Source organism: Rana temporaria, chromosome 5 (assembly GCF_905171775.1).
Source record: "Rana temporaria chromosome 5, aRanTem1.1, whole genome shotgun sequence".
NCBI classification, from domain to species: Eukaryota; Metazoa; Chordata; class Amphibia; order Anura; family Ranidae; genus Rana; species Rana temporaria.
Genome location: NC_053493.1, coordinates 26,629,334 through 26,651,487, shown reverse-complemented (window position 1 = coordinate 26,651,487; position 22,154 = coordinate 26,629,334). Strand labels below are relative to the sequence as shown.

The 22,154-nt window shown below is 45.1% G+C and overlaps 1 protein-coding gene across 4 annotated transcripts in view; it reads left to right on the top strand.

Moving 5' to 3' along the window:
* Positions 1-22,154, top strand: part of MIOS (meiosis regulator for oocyte development) — a 30,626-nt gene that overhangs the window by 5,759 nt on the left and 2,713 nt on the right. For all 4 annotated transcript variants that reach the window (XM_040352284.1, XM_040352282.1, XM_040352281.1 and 1 more), the window contains exons 3-10: positions 2,962-3,060; positions 7,854-8,111; positions 9,504-9,673; positions 13,252-13,317; positions 14,012-14,170; positions 16,125-16,274; positions 19,121-19,325; positions 21,616-21,745. In XM_040352284.1, the coding sequence (XP_040208218.1) occupies positions 2,962-3,060; positions 7,854-8,111; positions 9,504-9,673; positions 13,252-13,317; positions 14,012-14,170; positions 16,125-16,274; positions 19,121-19,325; positions 21,616-21,745 (1,237 nt within the window). The remainder of the gene's footprint in view (positions 1-2,961; positions 3,061-7,853; positions 8,112-9,503; positions 9,674-13,251; positions 13,318-14,011; positions 14,171-16,124; positions 16,275-19,120; positions 19,326-21,615; positions 21,746-22,154) is intronic.

The following is a 22,154-nucleotide window of genomic DNA, read 5'->3' as shown; positions in this document are numbered from 1 at the left end:
GAAAGAATCGGCCAGCACCGGATAGGAAACATAGAGATGACTGGTGACCAGATGGTCACCAGTCATCTCTATGACCGCCGAAGGCCTGGGCGCGATGTGATGACGTCACGCCCGGTTACCGGAATGTAAACAAAGCCACAATTGCGGCTAGTAAGCATGAGATCTGTGAATTTTTTTTTTAACGACCTCATGCTTTCCAGTCTTATTGACCCCGCATCTCTCCGTAAAGAGGACCTGTCGCACACTATTCCGATTACAAGGGATGTTTACATTCCTTGTAATAGGAATAAAAGTGATCGTAAAAAAAGTGTAAAAAATAAATAAAGTAAAATAACAAAAAAAAATTAAACACCCCTGTCCCCGGTAGCTTGCGCTCAGAAGCGAACGCACACGTAAGTCCCGCCCACGTATGTAAATGTTGTTCAAACCACACATGTGAGGTATTGTCGCGTGCGTTAGAGTGCCAGCAACAATTCTAGCACTAGACCTCCTCTAACTCGGCGTAACATCATCTTTCATATTTTACAAAAAAATTGGGCTAACTTTACTGTTTTTGTTATTTTTTAATTAATGAAACCATTTTTTTCCCCCCCAAAAAAAGGCGTTTGAAAAATTATTGCGCAAATACCTTGCAAGATAAAAGTTGCAATGAACGCCATTTTATTTCCTAGGTTGTCTGCTAAAAAAAAATATATAATGTTTGGGGGTTCTGAGTAATTTTCTAGCGAAATAATGATGATTTGTACATGTAGGAGAGAAGTGCCAGAATAGGCCCGGTATGGAGGTGGGTATAAAAGCCCGGGATTAAAGGGGTTAAATTAATAATAAAAAAAAAAAAAAAATCTAACCAGTAAAGTTAGCCCAATTTTTTTTTTTTTGTATAATGTGAAAGATTTTAAGCCGTGAGAATTGTGAGAGAATCGTGATCCTTGTTCTAAAAAATCGTGATTCTCATTTTGGCCAGAATCGTGCAGCTCTACCCCTCCCCCTTATATTTCTGGTTGTGGCCAGCTTGAGTAAGGGCAGATGATTCATGTAGCATTTACTTTCTGGAATCCATCTGCCCATAGCTCAGGGAGGCAGGTGTTCTGCCAGATTAGGTGACACATCAAAACTTGTAACGGAAGTGACGTTCCTTTTACGGCCGTCTTGGTACACCCCGCACTCAGCCGCATAAAGCCTACAGTCTAAAGTCACCAAGCGGACATCTTTTTACACCCAACAAAGTCTTGCATTTCACACTTAATTTTACCACTAAACTGAGCTTATTTTGTGAAATGCAGGATTTAGAAGTCCATGACACTGTTTTGATGTTAAATTTTAAAAGCAGCGATTTTCTGTCAATTTGGAAACAGTGTCATGGACTTCTAAATCCTGTGTGTGACGATATAAGCTCAATTTAGTGGTAAAAATAAGTGTGAAATGCAAGACTTCGGTGAGTGTAAAAAGTTGGTACGGGGTGAAGATGGTTAGCTGGCTTCCGAGTATGTGATCACTGTGACAGTGCATTTATTTTATTCTCAGGCTTTTTTTTTTTTTTTTCTTCTTTTGTTTTCACCTGGTGATCACACCAGTAACACGCTTCCTGTTCTAGAGTGAAAACACTCCCTTACCTTGCTGTATCTAATGAAAGAGCAGTGTTGTCACCCTAGGCTACTCCCTTCTGATTTGGACTGTAGAATGCGCTTCACCCCCCACCACCACCACTCCAATCTCTGTAACATAGTGGTAGGTTTTCTGTACAATACATAAGGTCACTGACAGCAGTGTTTGGGATTTCGGTGCACCAGAGTAGAGGTCGACCGATATATCGGCAGGCCGATATATCGGACGATATTTGTCCGTTTTGGAGAAATCGGTATCGGCCGATTTTTTATCCAAATTAGGGCGATATTTAACATGGCTGCTAGTGGTGCCACGGATCACCGTTGATCCATTATCCGAAGGGGTCACCCCCCTTCGGATTGGCACACTGTGATCCGCGGATTGCATCAGTTGCATCAGGAAAGGCCGCGGCTTCGGCCTAGCCTTGGAGCCGCGGCCATCTTGGTACACCCAGCGCGGCGGCCCTCCTCTCTGTTTACACCCACAGAGGAGGAGGGGCCCACGCTCGTGGGACACACACACCGCTCTCTGGTGTCTGTACTGAGGGAGGAGGGGTGTCTGTACTGCAGGGGGGGTGTCTATACTGGAGGGAGAGGGGGTCTGTACTGAGGGGGGCCGACACAATTTTTTTGCAGTGCAACCTGCCAGTGCCAATTAGTGCCACCTGCAATTCAGTGCCATTGCCAATACCAGTGCCACCGTCCAGTGCCAATTAGTGCCACCTTCCATTCAGTGCCACCTACCTGTGCCAACTAAAGCCATCGGTGCCACCTGCCAGTGCCATCTGCCAGTGCTATTGCCATCCAGTGCCACCTGCCAGTCAGTGCCAACCAGTGTCACCTGTTAGTGCCACCTGCCAGTGCCATCTGCCAGTGTCAACCAGTTCCATATGCTAATTAGTGCCACCTGCCAGTGTCAATTAGTGCCACCTGCCAGTGCCAATAAGTGCCACCAGCCAATCAGTGCCATCTGCTAGTACCATCTTTTAGTGCCATCCAGTGCAACCTGCCAGTGCCAATAAGTGGCAGCTGCCAATCAGTGCCTTCTGCTAGTGCCATCTTCCAGTGTCAGTGCCACAAGCCAGTGCCACCTGCCAAAAAAAAATAAAAAATCGGCATCGTATATCGGCCGCCCCGATTTCTAAGCATCGGCCAGAGAAAAAACCCATATCGGTCGACCTCTACACCAGAGGCAGCGTGATGTCGGCTCCCTGAATCTCTGGCCGGTCGGGTGTTTTCTATACTTGCAGCATTTTAAAAGGACGTGACTTGGAGAAACATTCCAGTATTAATGAGATGTACTGAATGAATTGCATTTATTTGGCACCTGTGTTTTTTTTCCTATATATATGATTACTTATGAAGCAGTATGCAGAAGACATAGATCAGAAATCTTCATGCAACAAAGGATCATTGGTCTTCGCTGGTATTAAAACCATTGTGAAGTCATCAGTTGGTAAGAGGATAAAACTAAATTTGTGTGTGTGTGTGTGTGTGTATATATATATATATATATATATATATATATACATACTGTATCTGTTATGGGTTTCCAAAAGGGGATGGTGATTGCAAAATCTTCAATAGATTTATGTGTGCTCTTATAGTGGTTGTAAAATCAGGATGATAAAACACTGCCATCCCCTCTGTTTTATCAAGAGCAGTAGCACTATGGGGGTTATTTTACGAAAGGCAAAGCCACTTTGCACTACAAGAGCACTTGGAAGTGCAGTCGCTGTAGATCCGAGGGGGGCATGCAAGGAAAATAAACAGCATTTTAGCTTGCACATGATTGGATAATAAAATCAGCAGAGCTTCCCCTCATTTCAGATCTTCCTCTCAGATTTACAGCGACTGCACTTCCAAGTGCACTTTGAACTTGTAGTGCAGAGTGGATTTTCCTTTCGTAAATAACCCCCATAGTGTCTGTTGTGAGTGTGTGTTTTTTTTTTTTTTTAATATTAAAATCCCCCCCCCCCCCCCCTTCTATCCATTTACAGGGATGGAGGCCTGTGGTAGTTCTATCACATGCATCATGTAAAGTCCCAACCTTATCCCCCCCCTTTTTTTTTTTATAGTAATAACTTGTTGTCATTGGGCCAGATTCTTGTACATTCTGCGGCGGCGTAGCGTAAGCCATTTACACTATGCCGCCGCAACTTACTGGAGCAAGTGCCGTATTCTTCAAGCACTTGCTCCGTAGTTTGCGGCGGCGTAGTGTAATTGGCCCGGCGTATCCCCGCGTAATTCAAAGGGGGCGGCTTGTATTTAAATTAAGCGCGCCCCCGCGTCGATCGAACTGCGCATGCGCCGGCCGGGAAAAAGCCCAGTGCGCATGCTCCAGCTCACGACGGAAAATGACGCTCACGTCGGCGTCATTGACGTAAAGTCGTATTCGTGAACGACTTAGGAAAACGACATAACCGACGGAAAAAGCCGACGCGGGGGTAACCTTACGCCTACGGAAACGACGTAAACGACTACGCGACGCAAATTCGTTCGGGAATCGGCGTATCGGGCTCATTTGCATAGTCAAATGAGACCTGAACGTAAACGCCACCTAGCGGTCAGCGTTGTATTGCATTTAGGATCCGACGGTGTAAGTGTTTTACACCTGTCGGATCTACGGCGTATCTATGCGAAAATGATTATAGGAATCATACGCATAGATACCCGGGTCAAAAAACAGAGATACGACGGTGTGTCGTAACTCTTCTGAGAATCTGGCCCAGTGTCTTTCCTCTGCTAGGTCTTTCTGATGTAAGGAATGCAAAGGGAGGGGCTGAGATAACCCTCTGACATCAGCTGGCCAGCAGAGGAATGCCACGTGACTGCTGTGAGAAAAGGAATTTATGATCAGAGTTTTAAAAGAATGGACACCTAGTAGTAAAGATCTTGATAAATCGGAGGGGGTGCAAGTTTATTTTTCAAAGGTATTTCAAGTGACAGGGAAGAGCAGTAGGGGGGAGGGGCTGGAGGAGATCGCTCTCTCACACAGGCATCGGAACAGACAGGAAGGGAGGGGGGGTGAGGCAGAGAGGATGGCAGAGGCACGTAATCTGACCACGGTGTCATGGATCAGGAGCCATGATTATTGTGGTCAGCAGAGACAGGAGGACACAGGATCTGCCAGGTATTTCACATCATACAATGGGACAAATTACACGGCACAAGCACTGTGCTATTTTACATGCTTTAGGAACAGAATATATATATATACCGTATTTATCGGCGTATAACGCGCACTTTTTTCCCCCTTCAAATCAGGGGAAAATCGTGGGTGCGTGTTATATGCCAATCCTGTCTTTGTCGGCTGTCACAGAGTGCCGCCAACAAAGACCGAGCCGAGCGTGCTAGGCTCGGCCACGCCCGCAGCCATGCGAGAGGAGCCCCGAAAACACTGGAAATCCGGCTCTGCACAGCTCAACCGAGGCGCCAAACTCAAACGGACGGACGCCGGACAAGACAGCAGACTGACACCGACAATGCTGGATGGACCCCGCGCAAAGCTGCTGATGGACACCAGGCAAGACATCCAAAATGTAATTTTTTTTTTTTTTTTTTTCCTTTTAACTTCCCTTCTAAACTTGAGGTGCGCGTTATACGCCGGCGCGCACTATACCCCGATAAATACGGTATATGTATATTTTTTTTTAGGGGGGGGGGGGGTTCAAACACTTTAATATACAGCTACAAATAATTTTCCATTAAGCGTTTAAAGTGGAAGTATGGGCAAAAGCCTATTCTAATTACCGTATAAAGCGGTGGTCCCCAAACTTTTTGGCACTGGGGACCAGTTTCATGGAAGAAAATTTTGAAGGAAGGGAGGATTGGCGGAGTGGGGAGGGGGTTGGGGTTGATGGTGGTGTTGTCTGGGGAATCGCTGTTAATGATTGAAGCACATTATTTCTATTATTACACTATCAAATATAATGAAATAGTTTTAAGGATAAGTTGATCTTTGGGGTTTTTAGGGCAGAACATGTTCCCAATGCTACAGCTGCTACCCGATTTATTTATTTTTTACCTGCAAATAGAAAATGTGCAATTATTTTTTTCAAAGTGAACTTATCCTTTAACCCCCCTGGCTGTGTTCCTGAGTCTGGCTCGGGGGAAAATTTTTATACCAAAAGCGGTATCCCCGAGCCAGACTCAGGCTCGCCTCGCTGCAGCCACAGACAAAGTTACTTACCTTGTCCCTGGATCCTGCGATGTCACCGTGCTGTGTGAGCGAGCGGTGTCCTCACTCTATTCACACAGCGTCCTCCTGTGCCGCTGATCTCCGTTCCCTGCGACGTTACGACGCACAGGAGCGGAGAACGGCGCCAAATTCTAAAAAGTAAACAAACACCTTACATACAGTATACTGTAATCTTACAGATTACAGTACTGTATGTAAAAAATGCACACCCCCCTTGTCCCTAGTGGTCTGCCCAGTGCCCTGCATGTACTTTTATATAATAAAAACTCTTCTTTCTCCCTGCAAACTGTAGATTGTCCATAGCAACCAAAAGTGTCCCTTTATGTCAAAAATGTTTTTAGAGCAGCTAGAAAACAGCGATAATAAATTCTAATCACTTGCAGAATTGTGCGATAGCGATTTGTGGGGAAATTCGTCATAAAAAAATAAAAGTAATGACAGCGACAATTCTGCAGCTGAGCAAATTTCAGTGTTTTCGAGTTGATTACATTATTGAATAATTTTTATTATAATTATATTATTACTTGTTATAATTATTTATAATTATTTATTATATTATAATTTATAATTTTGTTTTTAAAAAAATGTCATACCCGGGATGTCTACTAGACTCTTGTTTGGTCAGATTTAAGTGAGTTATTCCTAAGAATTACAGGCCTACAGTATAAAACGCCAAATTTCCTTGCAAAATAATGATACCGCTTTCAGCACCTTTTTTCTGAAATAATCATACCGCCAGGGAGGTTAAAGGGGTTGTAAAGGTTTGTTTTTTATTTTCTAAATAGGTTCCTTTAAGCCAGTGCATTGTTGGTTCACTTACCTTTTCCTTCCATTTCTAAATGTTTTTTTTTTCTTTGTTTTCTTTGTCCGAATTTCTCACTTCCTGTTCCTCCTCAGTAAGCTGTTCTGGCTGACTAAACATGGCTCGGATGATGGGGGAAAGCTTACTGAGGAGAAACGTGGAAGTGAGAAATTCGGACAAAGTAAAAAAACATTTAGAAGGGAAATGGAAGGAAAAGGTAAGTGAACCAACAATGCACTAGCTTAAAGGAACCCATTTTGTAAATAAAAAAACAAACCTTTACAACCCCTTTAACTCGCCATAATACAGAACCCGTGAGAGTCCCGAGCTTGTTACTTGGCACTGTCGCCAGATGCAGCTTTTTCCATGCAGTTTATGAACAGAGGAGAGCAGTAATCCCCCCCCTCCCCCCTGTGTGTCCCCGGGGATCGTCGCAGTCTCCCCCCCTAAAATCCTGTATCCTCCTGTGTGGTCCCAGGGATCGACACTGTTGTTGCCTGGCATTTATAGAATTATGTGCTTTCAGGGAAATCTCAGCGCTCGGCTTGCTTTCCTTGATTGCTTCACTGAGCTTACACATGTGCAGTAGCTGAAGGGACACAGGAGGCAGTGTGGTCCGGTAACTGACAGGCCACGGACTACTACCGGTCCATGGCCCGAGGGTTGGGGACCCCTGCTGTAAAGGTAAGAAGTCTATTCTTGCCCCTAAAGAGGGCACTCTGCTCTGGTCTGGATGAGAGAAAATTCTGGACAGCCGCACTCCAAAAATTGGCCTTTATTCGTAGAAAAATATATAAAAAATACATGCCACAGCAGAACACAGGACAGAAGAGCTGACGCGTTTCACACTTTCAACAGTGCTTAATCATAGCTATGATTAAGCACTGTTGAAAGTGTGAAATGCGTCAGCTCTTCTGTTCTGCTGTGACATGTATATTTGATATATTTTTCTACGAATAAAGGCCAATTTTTGGAGTGCGGCTGTCCAGAATTTTCTCTCATCCAGACCAGATGTATATCATTACAAATGATTACAAATTATTCATAAAGCCATGGATGTGACTTTCACCAAACCTTCTCTGGTAAAGATTCAGTCATTCTCATTTCAACACATGGGCCTGGAAGATTCTCCAACGAAGAATGTTTGAAAGTCTCATTCACTGCTCTATAAGTAGGGTAACAGGGTTTTTAAAAATCGTAACTTATTTATAAAGTCAAAGCATTGTTGTATGTCCTTCCTGTAAAGGAACAGCGGAGAGCGTCAGGAGCAGTTGGAGTGGCTCTGATCGCCAAGCGGACATCATACATTACGTCAGCGAGGAACGCGGCCTGGCTCTGCAGCTGTGCGGCTGGAGGAAGAAGGGTGCCGACTCAAACATTGGTCCTTTCCTGACATCTTTAGAACAGGAAGAAGAATGGGAGAGAGCAGCTGCTATTGCCTTGTTCAACCTGGACATCCGACGTGCCATACAGATACTGAATAAAGGGGCAACCTCAGGGAAGGGTAGGTGAAGCTACTTACTTTCTGCTTTTCATGTCCTGTAAGTACCTGTTGGGACCAGTGACTGCTGTCCTTGTGTAAAGCTTCCTTGAACTCCTGCACTGTACTGTCTCTTTGGATAGCCTATAGTGCTCTGGGAGTTCTTAGTCATGTAATAACTCTGTTGTTGAATAAAAAAAAAAAAGTTTAACCACTTCCTGACTGTAGGACGTCCATAGAACGAAGGAAGTCTTGCAGCTACATGCATCATCATGGTATATTATTATTAAATTTTTTTCAGCAGGCAATTCCCTTTTTTGTAAAAGCCATCCTAGTGGCTGATTTGCCGCTGGATGGCTTTAGAGGCAGCGGGAGGGGATGTTTCTGCCCCTCGCCCCCTCGCCAGCGCCTTTTCCTCCTCTTCCCTGTGATCGGAGATTCTGGAATCCGATTCGGTGCTTCCGGCGGGTTATCACATCCTGGGAGGCCAGAAGCAATAGCATGGTGTCACTTCCTTTTTTTTTATATGTGTGTGTGTGTATGTGTATGTATGTGTGTGTGTATATATATATATATATATATATATATATATATATATATATATATATATATATATATATATATATATATATATATATATATATATATATATATATATATATATATATATATATATATATATATATATATATATATATATATATATATATATATATATATATATATATATATATATATATATATAATATATATGTATGTGTGTGTGTGTGTGTGTGTGTGTGTATAATATATATATGTATATATATATTTTATTTATTTATTTTTTATTCCTGGAAAGCAGAGATCGATGTCTTACATTTCTTGTGATAGGAATAAAACTGATAAAAAAATTAAAGGGACAGTGTAAAATGAATGATAAAAAAATTAAAATGTCTCCCTCCCCTCGTGCGCAGAAGAGAACGCATACGTAGGTTGCGCCTGCATATGTAGGTTGCGCCTGCGTCGTTCCCGCGTCGAAATTTGAATTTTTTTTTTTTGCGTAAGTCGCCTGTGAATAGGGATGGACGTAACTCAAGTTCAGAAAATTACGTCGTTGCGACGTCATTTTGCGCAAAGCACGGCGGGAAATTTCTGGACGACGCATGCGCATTTCATTCGGCGCGGGGACGTGCTTCATTTAAATGAAACCCGCCCCCAACCCGCCCAATTTGAAATCCGCCGCCAGAAATACACTACGCCGCCGTAACTTACGGCGCGAAATCTTTGTGGATTTGAAAGTACGCCAGGTAAGGTACGGCGGCGTAGCGTATCTCTGATACGCGGCGCAAGTGTAAATGTATGTGGATCTGGCCCAATGTGAGCAGACTGCAGTTCCTCTTTAATGCAATGAAACGTTTCCCTTTTAATCTTTTACAGGTGACCTGAACCTGAATGTGGTGGCGATGGCGTTGTCCGGCTACACGGATGAGAAGAATTCGCTGTGGCGCGAGATGTGCAGCTCTCTTCGGGTGCAGCTCAGGAACCCGTACCTGGCGGTCATGTTTGCATTTCTCACCAGCGACCCCGGCTGCTATGACACCGTCCTGGTACGATGGAACCTTGTGAAACGTCTATCACTGTTATGAGAGGAGAACATGTTTATGGCTCTCTATGTCCTCATTGGGATATTTTCCACACTTCCTTCCCTAAAGACTTGTCAGGAAGTGGAGGAGAATCTCAGCTTTGACAGCCGTGAAATTTTGTATTCTGTCTTTGGAAACAATTTAATTATTATTATGCAGAATTTAGATAATGCCAACAGTTTACGCAGTGCTTTACAATATATAAGGGAGACAATACTGTTATAATACCGTTAAAATACAAGAGGATTAAGATGCTCAGAAGAGTTTACAATCTAATAGGGTGGGGCAGGTGATACAAAAGATTGTAACTGTGAGGAATGAGCTGATGGAAGTGGTAAAAGACTAGTTGGAGACGTGATAAGCTTCCCTGAAGAGGTGAGTTTTCAGGGATTACCTGAAGGTAGTAAGAGTAGGGGATAGCCGGACAGGTTGAGGTAGTGAGTTCCAGAGGATGGGAGGAGGAGAATTCTTTTTACTCTGATTTCAACACGCATTGTGAGCTTCTCACAGAGAAACTGCAGCAAGTCAGATAGAGCCCACCTAATTTCCTGTCTGGAGGACAGCCAACATCACCTAGTCCTTTCCTCCCTGGCTGTCCCTGGCCCATTCCTTTCATTCATTGTATCTAAGTTCTTCAAAGCATTACCAGTGTGCATTATTTAGGGTGCAACGCAGTATTCCAAACGCACACTTTTCTGTAGAAATGGCTTTGTGTATATGAGAGGGTGATGAAGCGACCACTGGCTCAAACCATAAATAGAACCAGAGAATGTCACCAGCATACCATAGATCTCCATCGGCGATCACATTGTTTCAGACCCTCGCAGGACCCCTCCAGGACCCCTCCATTTCCCTCCATCAGGCATGTCACATGTCTGATCAAGGGGTGCTGCAAGGCTCTGAAGTTTTGCCATTTACTGTAATGTGATAGATTAAATAAAGCCCCTTTTTACACGGGCGGATCCGCCTGCTCAGCAGGGGATCTCTCCGCTAAGCAGGCGGATGACAGGTCCGTGTCCTCTCTGCTGATGCAAAGCAGACACCAACACTGCCCACTGTTCTGTATGGGGCAGTCGGATGGAAACTGACTACCTGATCCGCCGGATGGATGGGGAAACGGATCCCCATTCGTCTGTTTTTAGTGGATCGGATCCTGGCAGGCGTCAGCAGACCTGTCCGCTGACATCTGCCGCCCCATGGAGAATGGAGGTTCCGATTGGATCTGCCTGAAAAACTGACAGGCGTACCCGTTTGGAACGTCAGTGTAAAAGGGGCCTAAAGCTTTGGACTTGTTCTGAAGATCCATGGTGCGCTGGTGACAATTTTCTTGCTTTCATTATTTAGGGTGGTCTGTATGCAAATTAAATCCTGAGATGGAACACCTCCTCCAGACTGATCTCTTTTAATAAAAAAATGTAATAACAAATATGTAATACTTACCTCCACTGTGCAGTTTGTTTTGCACAGAGTGGCCCCAATCGCCCTCTTATGGGGTCCCATGGCGGCTCTCTCGGCTCCTCCCTGCAATAGCTAACCCCCTTTGGGAAGCTCTCTCCCGAGAGAGTTACCTTGTGGGCATGCTCCTGTGTCATACACTCTGCGTCCATAGACACTGAGGGCCAGATTCTCGTACATCCGCGTATCTTTGCGTGGGCGTAACGTATCCGATTTACGTTACGCCTCCGCAACTTAGACGGGCAAGTGCTGTATTCTCAAAGCACTTGCTCCGTAAGTTGCAGCGGCGTAGCGTAAATCGGCTGGCGTAAGCCCGCCTAATTCAAATTTGGAACAGGGGGGCGTGTTTTATGTAAAATATCCATGACCCGACGTGATTGACGTTTTTCACGAACGGCGCATGCGCTGTCCGTGGACATATCCCAGTGTGCATTGCTCCAAATACGCCGCAAGGACGTATTGGTTTTGACGTGAACGTAAATTACGTCCAGCCCCATTCACGGACGAGTTACGCAAACGACGGGAACGACGTCCATACTTAACATTGGTACGCCACCATAGCAGGGGTAACTTTACGCCGGGAAAAGCCTAACGTAAATGGCGTATCTGTACTGCGTCTGCCGGGCGTACGTTTGTGAATTCGCGTATCTAGCTGATTTACATATTTATAGGCGTAAATCAGCGTACACGCCCCTAGCGGCCAGCGTAAATATGCAGTTACGATCCGACGGCGTAAGAGACTTATGCCGGTCGGATCTAATAGAAATCTATGCGTAACTGATTCTAAGAATCAGGCGCATAGATACGACGGCACAACTCGGAGATACGACGGCGTATCTCCTCTGTGAATCTGGGCCTGAGTGTATGACTCTGTCATACCCTCCGACGGCTGTGTCATTGGATTTGATTCACAGCAGCGTGAGCCAATGGCTGTGCTGCTCTCAATCTATCCAATCAACGCCAGGACTCTGGAGAAGAGGATGGCGGGGACGAGCTGAGCAGGTGAATGGGCTCAGGTAGGTAAAACGGGGGGATGGGGGACCCGTGACAGCCAGGTGTTTTTTTTTTTTTTCATCTTAATGCATTAAGGTGAAAAAACACGAACCTTTACAACCCCTTTAATAAAAAGGTATTAAAACATTTCACTAGCCTGTTATGAGGGGGGGAAAAGAAGGCAAAATATTTGCAGACCCCAGCATTTTGGAGGTAAGGGTTTGCTTGGCATCATGTTAATATGGGAGTAAGGTGGTCTAAAAGTTGGAGTTGGCCTTTAACCGAGATTGTAATTAGCCCGGATCTCTCAAATTCCATGAAAAGGTTTTGGCTATAAAGACACTTAAAATGTTTTTAAAGGGGTTGTAAAGGTACAATTTTGTTTCCTAAATGGCTTCCTTTACCTTAGTGCAGTCCTCCGTCACTTACCTCATCCTTCCATTTTGCTTTTAAATGTCCTTATTTCTTCTGACAAATCCTCACTTCCTGTTCTTCTGTCTGTAACTCCACACAGTAATGTGAGGCTTTCTCCCTGGTGTGGAGTGTCATGCTCGCCCCTCCCTTGGACTACAGGAGAGTAAGGACACTCTCTACATTGCAGATAGAGAAAGGAGCGGTGTGTTAGTGGGTGTCCTGACTCTCCTGTAGTCCAAGGGAGGGGGCAAGCATGACACTCCAGACCAGGGAGAAAGCCTCGCATTACTGTGTGGAGTTACAGACAGAAGAACAGGAAGTGAGGATTTCTCAGAAGAAATAAGGACATTTAAAAGCAAAATGGAAGGATGAGGTAAGTGAAGGAGGACTGCACTAAGGGAAAGGAAGCTACTTAGGAAAAATGGTGTCAGTTGGGTGACTCTGATGCATGTTGAGAGCCTTCTGCTTACCTCTGTGGACTTGCTCCCTCTCTGGCACTAAATTTTGAAGAATCTCGATCGGTGAAAGCAAGGGAGCGAATCCATAGACTCTTGTGGGAAGTCTTTGTGATCTTAATGCTGGTGGTTGTTCCCTTTACCAAGCTTACCTGTGTTACATGGCCCTAAATCTTTTATTTTATTGCCCAAAGTCTTCCCTCATGTATATCTGTCTCCTTTCAGTTCGAGTGCACCATGGCAGTCAGGGATCGTGTGGCCTTTGCTTGTTTGTTCCTAAATGATGCTCAGGTGAGTCCGTGTTTTATTTTTTTCATTGAAGTTTATCACTTTATAAGAAATGGAAATGTTAAACACTCACCTGTCTCAGGATCCAGTGACGTGGTCGCCTGAACCCTCGCTTCCCTCCCTCTCTTCAGCGCCGGCATTACAAGTGTTAGCACCCGGCTGTGACAGCTTATGGTTTCACAACCTGGGTGCGCATGCGTAAGTCGCGCAGTGCATCCTCAATGGTCGGGCAATCTTCTGGGACCTGTGACGTGCCCAGAAGATTGGAGGGAGGGGCAGAAGGAAACTTCTGCTCGAGTCACCTAGGCAGCGGAAGTAGGAGCAGGTACCTGGCAAAACTAGGTACCCGCTTCCCCCTCCAAAAAATAATTACATGACCAAATGTGGCATGGGAGGGGGGGGGGGATACTTGAAGCAGAACTTCCCCTTTTGGGTGGAGCTCCGCTTTAACCAACCCACAACACTGGGCACTTTCACCCCCTGCCCAGGCCAATGTTCAGTTTTCCCCACTGTCACACTTTAAATGAAAATTGCGCGGTCATGCAACACTGTACCCAAATGAAATCTGTTTAATTTTTTTTTTCACGCAAATAGAGATTTCTTTTGGTGGTATTTTATTGCCACTGTTTTATTTTTTGCTAAATAAAAGTAAAAAAAATCCCTTTTTACATTTTTCTTATTTTTTTGTGAATTGCAGTTAATGAAATACGTTGACAAGCTGACTCAGGATATGAAGGATGAGGGAAACCTGGAAGGAGTTGTACTGACGGGATTAACAAAGGACGGAGTGGACTTGATGGAAAGTTATGTTGATAGAACGGGCGATGCACAGACTGCCAGTTACTGTATGTTACAGGTGAGTCCCTGCAAGAATTGCTTGCTCCAGGTACACTTATCACTCTAAAGCCTCATACACACGATCGGATTTTCTGTGGACAAAGCGTAGGACTTTTCTCTGAAGGGCGTTGGCCAGGAACTTGTAGTGCATACAAACGGCAAAGAATTGTCGGCCAACAAACGTGAAACAACGTGGTTTTTAGCACCACCCTTTGGACAACTTCTGCTAATGTTGTGTAAGGCCCCTTTCATAGTGGGGCGGGAGGCGCGGTGGCGGTGTAGCGGCGCTATATCGTCGGATTTGCCGCGGGATTTGGCCGCTACCGGGGAGGTATTAACCCCCTCTAGCGCCCGATAAAGGGTTAATACCGCCCGCAATGAGCCTCTGCAGAGGCGCATTGCGGGCGGTATTGCCGCGGTTTCCCATTGTTTTAAATGGGAAGGAGCGGTATACACGCCGCTCCTCTCACCGCTCCAAAGATGCCGCTGACAGGAGATTTTTTTTCTCTCCCGCCAGCGCATCGCCTCAGTGTGAAAGCCCTCGGGCTTTCACATTGAGTATGCAGTGAAGGAGTTTTTCAGGCGGTATAGCAGTGCTATTTTTAACGCTGTACCGCCTGAAAAACTCCTCAGTGTGTAAGGGGTCTTATGGTTAGCATTGCTTCTGAGCATGCGTGTTTGTACATTGGATTTTTGTCCGACGGACTTGTGTACACACAATCGGAAAATCGGACAATACACATTTGTTAGCAGACAATTTTAAAGCGTGCTATCCCACATTTGTTGTTGGAAAATCCGACAACTATTGTCTGATGGAGCGTAAAAATTTTCCGATAACAGCCTGTCATCACACAATTCCCGTCAGAAAATACGATCGTGTGTACGAGGTTTTAACTCTGCTAGGTATTTGGGATTATGGGTGGAGTGCTTTAGCGCAAACGTGGTCGCAGACCCAGTGTGAAAGGGGTCTAAAGGACATTCACAGCTATACTTGTTAACCACTTAACCCCCGGACCATATTGCTTGTCAAAGACCAGAGCACTTTTTGCGATTCGGCACTGCGTCGCTTTAACTGACAATTGCGCTTTCTTTTGGTGGTATTTGATCACCTCTGCAGTGTTTATTTTTTGCGCTATAAACAAAAATAGAGCGACAATTTTGAAAAAAAATAATATTTTTTACTTTTTGCTATAATAAATATCCCCCAAAAATATATAAAATGTTTTCCTCAGTTTAGGCCGATACGTATTCTTCTACCTATTTTTCGTAAAAAAATATTGCAATAAGCGTTTATTGATTGGTTTGCGCAAAAGTTATAGCGTTTACAAAATATTTTTATGGCATTTTTATTAATATTTTTTTTTTACTAGTAATGGCTGCTGGGCGAGGTGACGAATAGCTACGTGCTCTCACCCAACAGAGCCGACCTGCCGCCGTATAACTGCGGCGGCTGGTCGGCAAGCAGTTAACGTCCTCTCTCCTGGACAGATGTTGAACAAATCTATATATAACATAATATGTAATATATTAAACATCCAACATGATGGAGGCTTATGGCCCGTACACATGATCCGAATATCGTACGAAAACTGCCGTCCGAAGAAGAATCGTCCGATAATCGGATCATTAGTACAGAACTTTCGAGAGCCAATCGTGACAATTCATCCGATTTTTTTTTATTTATATTTTTTTTTTTTTTTTTTTATTATTCGATCGGATAAGCACAAATTTTCCTCGTACGATTTTTGTTTAGTCAGTATAGTTGTCATCCAAAAATACAATACTAATACATTATAACACATGACATCACTTACAATTTTTTTATTATGTCGTATGAGAATTTTCGTGACTTTAGTAACATTCAATGTCTACTTGCGACTATTAAGTGAAAAAAGTTGGTTGTCAGATTGTGTGTGTACGGACCACAAGGCTTTCTTTATACAAAATCACATTTGTCTTTTTATCTTGTTCAGGGTTCTCCTGAGGTGCTGAAAGACGAGAGAGTCCAGTACTGGATAGAAAGCTACAGGAACCTTCTAGACGCCTGGAGGTTTTGGCATAAGAGAGCGGAGTTTGACATCCATCGCAGCAAACTGGATCCCAGCTCCAAGCCTTTGGCACAGGTGAGGCTGTCTGTAAAAGGGAAGATGTTCTAGTGCAGGGATATGCAATTAGCGGACCTCCAGCTGTTGCAGAACTACAAGTCCCATGAGGCATAGCAAGACTCGACAGCCACAAGCATGACACCCAGAGGTATGATGGAACTTGTAGTTTTGCAACAGCTGGAGGTCCGCTAATTGCATATCCCTGTTCTAGTGGGATGCTACAGCTGATCCGACGTCCTAGTAATACCCATTCAGATGCCCAGTGTAACTTCTACATAAATGCCAAAAGAAAATACCAGTGTTGTGGAATGAACATTACAAAGGAAACATGCTGTGCCCCTTATTTATTCATTTCATTAATGGGTTTAGCTGTCGGCTCCCCATTCACACAGGGGCTTATGCTTTACCAAAGTTATGAGCTGCAAAAGTCCTCCTTCATCAGGATATATCTTGAAATGCGTTGGAGTTATCTTTTATTTTTTGATGACTGCTCTGTCTTATAATGGCAATTCTGAACACTTGTGGGTTTGGCTTATTCTGTCCTTTCTTGTTCTCAAATGGGATGCTGAAAGGCTATGTAAAGAAAAAAAAACTTTTTTTTGTTCACACTGCACACAGTCGTGATGTTTATTGATAGTGTAATGGTGCGCAGATCCTAAGTATGCAAATCTATATTCTGTATTCTATCTATGCAAATTTTGCTGTAACATTTTTTTTTAAAGCGGAGGTTCACACAAAAAGTGAACTTCCACTTTTTGGATGCCCCCCCCCCCCCCCCTCTGGTGTCACATTTGGCACCTTTCAGGGGGAGGGGGATGCAGATACCTGTCTAAAACAGGTATTTGCACCACTTCCTGGTTCTGACTGCTGCGGGAGTCCGGCCCCCCTACGTCACCTCCAATCCCCCCCGCTGTCTTCTGGTAAACACTGTTCCTAGCAGAGAGCGGGGGCCAGTGATGGCGCGCCGCGATACTCGCGCATGCGCAGTAGGGAACCGGGCAGTGACGCCGCAAGGCTTCACTTCCTGATTCCCTTACGCAGGATGGCGGCGGAAGCAACCGAGGACCAAGCGATTGCTCTGCCTCGTCTACTGACATCGCAGGCGCGCTGGACAGGTAAGTGTCCATTTTTTTAAAAGTCAGCAGCTGCCGTATTTGTAGCTGCTGGCTTTTTAAAAAAAAAATAAAAAATCGGCGGAACCTCCGCTTTAAGTGAACCTTTTTTACACTAATAATCACTTTTCATTTCTGGTATTCAGGGGTTTTCAGATGCAGCAGACCTAATTAATTGAATTGTCAGCACTTCCCTTCACCTACACACACACGCGTCATGATGTTTAGGCAGCAGAAAGTGCTTGTTGAGTCTATGCTTTAATTTTAACACACATTAAAGCTCCTATCGCTTTAAAAAGCTTTTATGATGTGTTGATGCTTCTTGGAACGGCTGCGCAAATGGGCATACAGGTACGTTCCCTTTAAATCGCGGCATTGTGGGCAAGATCTCCTTCCTCTTCCCAACTGACAGAACAGTGATTTGCCTTGTTTACATAGGCAGATTGCCTTTCTGCCTCTCTATGAACGATTGGCTCCTGCTGTGTCAAATCACAGCAGGAGCTGGTCCTCCACGCACGCACGCCCCAGACCCGGAAGAAGCAAATAACGTACAGATACGTTGTTTCGCGCAGCCCTGACGCAGTATATGCTCTGCTGATGCGTGGCTCAGTAGTTACCCCCCCCCAGCTCTGCTGATGCCCCCTCAGTAGTTACCCCCCAGCTCTACTGATCCACCAGTTGTCTGATCCTTCTCTCTCTCTCTCTCTCTCTCTCTCTCTCTCTCTCTCTCGTCCCCACTCAACTCCTTCTATATTACTCACATGCTGCTCGTGTCACATGTTACATCTGCTAGTTTCTCCTGCTCCAGTCCCCCAGCTCTACTGATCCGCTGCCACTCAGTCCTCACTCTCCAGTCCCGCTCACCTTCTGCTATAGCGTTTCCACGCTTCACACCAGATCCAGACACTTCCAGAATATGTACACATGAACCCAGAAGTGATTGCCAATGACGTCTTTCTGGTTTGCTTGTTGGTTTCCCAGTGAATCCTGGGATATCTCATACCTGCAATACCTCCAAACAAAGCAAATAAAAGCCTCTCAAAAGCTGTTTTTGCAGTTAGCAAGCTTTGTCATAGACTTCTATGGAGGCTTTGGAGACTCTTTGAAGCACCAAGAAAGCGACCGGGAGTATAATTTTTTGAAGCAAAGCCAACACAATGCGTGAAGAAGACTATAAGCTTACCATTTTATTTAGGGCATTTGATTGCCATGCAGAGTGCTTTAAAGTGAATCCAATGCTATATTTTAAAGCAAGCGTAAAGGAGCCCTAACCCTCATTGCACATGTCAGTCTTTCATGCCCCATACCCAGTTCAGCTTCTTATAAACTGAATTTGAACACCAGCCATGAACAGACTTTGCTCTGGCATGAGGCTGTTCATAAAAGTGGGGCACAGAGAAAACATGACTAGAATATGAGGCCCCATTGACACTTGTGCGACCTGATAGTCGCGCCTTGAAGCAATGCCTGTGTAATCTTGAGGTCTGTGGACCTCAAGCCGCATCAACGTTGGACCAAAGCAGTGCAGTGACTACTTTGAAGTCACACAGCTATGAATGGTACTCATTGGCAATCAATGGGGTAGGACTTGTGCAAGTTTTCAGTCCGAAGTCACAGGACAAGTCACACAAGTGTAATTGGGGCCTAAAACTCCAGATAGATAAACACATGAACATTGAATTAAAATGAACCCAAAATATCTATAGTTTTCCACTAATCCTCTTTGTGTCTGTATTTGATCTAACCTTCCAGGTATTTGTGAGCTGCAACTTCTGCGGGAAGTCCATCTCTTACAGCTGCTCCACAGTCCCCCACCAGGGCCGAGGGCTCAGCCAGTACGGAGTCAGCGGGTCACCCACCAAATCCAAGTTCACCAGCTGCCCCGGGTGCCGCAAGCCTCTCCCCCGCTGTGCTTTGTGCCTTATAAACATGGGGAATCCAGTGTCCAGCAGCCCAGGTGAGGATCTGTCATTCTCTTCTACATGCAGCATTTCCTGTACTGATACTTGTCACTAAGAGGTCCTATATCCGGACATTCCTGTTACTGGCTGTAGTGCTGGTTTTAAGATGACATTAGGCTTCAAATTGGTGCCAGTTATCCAGCTCTCCTGGAAGTGGACCTGTGTATGAGCAGCCAGCTGTCTGTGTGACCAACCAAGACTGTACACCACACAGAGGAGCTGTATGATGTGGATATTAGTATGGAGAATAGAGCTTCTGCTGTACTGAACATGGTGGGGGAACAGTAGACTGAACGTGGTGGGGGAACAGTAGACTGAACGTGGTGGGGGAACAGTAGACTGAACGTGGTGGGGGAACAGTAGACTGAACGTGGTGGGGGAACAGTAGACTGAACGTGGTGGGGGAACAGTAGACTGAACGTGGTGGGGGAACAGTAGACTGAACGTGGTGGGGGAACAGTAGACTGAACGTGGTGGGGGAACAGTAGACTGAACGTGGTGGGGGAACAGTAGACTGAACGTGGTGGGGGAACAGTAGACTGAACGTGGTGGGGGAACAGTAGACTGAACGTGGTGGGGGAACAGTAGACTGAACGTGGTGGGGGAACAGTAGACTGAACGTGGTGGGGGAACAGTAGACTGAACGTGGTGGGGGAACAGTAGACTGAACATGGTGGGGGAACAGTAGACTGAACATGGTGGGGGAACAGTAGACTGAACATGGTGGAGGAACAGGACACTGAACATGGTGGAGGAAGTGGTGACATTGAAACACTTTCAGTGTCTTTTTGTCTTCTATTTCTAGTTTTGTTAAAGCACAACGCCAGACTCCACACTCCCCTCCCCCAGTGAATGTCCTTAGTTTCCCGGGTTCATTAGCACTTTGTTTCATTCAACCAGGAAGACTAAGGACATCTGTGGATTGAAGACCGCTTTTATTTTTGTACACTGCCTGGGGGTCCAATTGTTTTTTTACTAGAAAATTACTCTGAACCCCACGGACTTCTATATATTATTAGCGTTGACCCTAGAGCAGGGGTGTCAAACTCAATTTCATTGTGGGCTGCATCAGCATTATGGTTGCCCTCAAAGGGCCGGTTTTATCTGTATGGCTATGTATGTACTTCGATACTTAGGAGTGTAGAGGTCACGAGTGTGAGACGTGCAGAGTGTAGAGGTCACGAGTGTGAGACGTGCAGAGTGCAGAGGTCACGAGTGTGAGACGTGCAGAGGTCACGAGTGTGAGACGTGCAGAGGTCACGAGTGTGAGACGTGCAGAGGTCACGAGTGTGAGACGTGCAGAGGTCACGAGTGTGAGACGTGCAGAGGTCACGAGTGTAGAGGTCATGAGTGTGAGACGTGTAGAGGTCATGAGTGTGAGACGTGTAGAGGTCATGAGTGTGAGACGTGTAGAGGTCATGAGTGTGAGACGTGTAGAGGTCATGAGTGTGAGACGTGTAGAGGTCATGAGTGTGAGACGTGTAGAGGTGATGAGTGTGAGGCGTGTAGAGGTCATGAGTGTGAGACGTGTAGAGGTCATGAGTGTGAGACGTGTAGAGGTCATGAGTGTGAGACGTGTAGAGGTCATGAGTGTGAGACGTGTAGAGATCATGAGTGTAGAGGTCATGAGTGTGAGACGTGCAGAGGTCATGAGTGCAGAGGTCATGAGTGTGAGACGTGCAGAGTGTAGAGTTCAGGAGTGTGCGACATGCAGAGTTCAGGAGTGTGCGACATGCAGAGTTCAGGAGTGTGCGACATGCAGAGTTCAGGAGTGTGCGACATGCAGAGTTCAGGAGTGTGCGACATGCAGAGTTCAGGAGTGTGCGACATGCAGAGTTCAGGAGTGTGCGACATGCAGAGTTCAGGGTCCTCGCATCTTATCTGTAGGTGACCCCGTGTCTCTCCCACTTGCAGGGAGCTCAGCAGTGCCCAGCTGTGAGTGCATGCAGGGATCTGCAAGAGCCGGAGGTGGCGGAATGTAGTTCCACTAGGTTCCAGCTGAAAAAGCTCTGGGTGTGAGGGCCACATGAAATGGCCTGGTGGGCTGAATTTGGCCCGTGGGCTTTGAGTTTGACACCTGTGCCCTAGAGAATAGAAAGGGGCTTGTTGCAATTTGTATATTTAATTATAATATTAAAATATATACGTGTGTGTGTGTGTGTGTGTGTGTGTGTGTGTATATAATATATATATATAATCTATCTATCTCATTTTCTTTTTATATTTGTGCATTTACCTATTTTCCCTGGAGTTCAGCTCTACTTAACGGATATGTTTTCTGTCTAGGAGTGTCAAAGTCCGATGAGAAGGTGGACCTCAGCAAGGAGAAGAAAGTTGCGCAGTTCAATAATTGGTTCACCTGGTGTCACAACTGTCGGCATGGCGGCCACGCTGGTCACATGATGAGCTGGTTCAGGTGAGAATGTGGGATCTGGGCGGGCGAGGCTCCATGGCCTAGATTCAGTACAGAGCTTGATATATATAAACATATTTTTTTTAAAACCAATGTTCAGACATAAGACTGGCAGCTGTTCCAGGTGACTGTAATATGTTGGATAATTTTGGTATAACTAAAAAGTGTTCCCTTCCGCCGCACACACAGAAAAAAATAAATACATTTCCATTGCCTGGTCTATCCAGAGTCCATAGAGGGTGCAATATTTTTCTCTTCTGGCACTTGTTGCATCATTTTTTGCTAGGTATTTCAGCTTTTTTAGCTTTACCATTTGCTTTTATTTTTTTTATTATTAATTTATTGTTTTTTTTGTAAGGGTTAGGGGTTAGTGTTAAGGTTAGGTTAGGGTTATTTATTTATGTTTTATTGG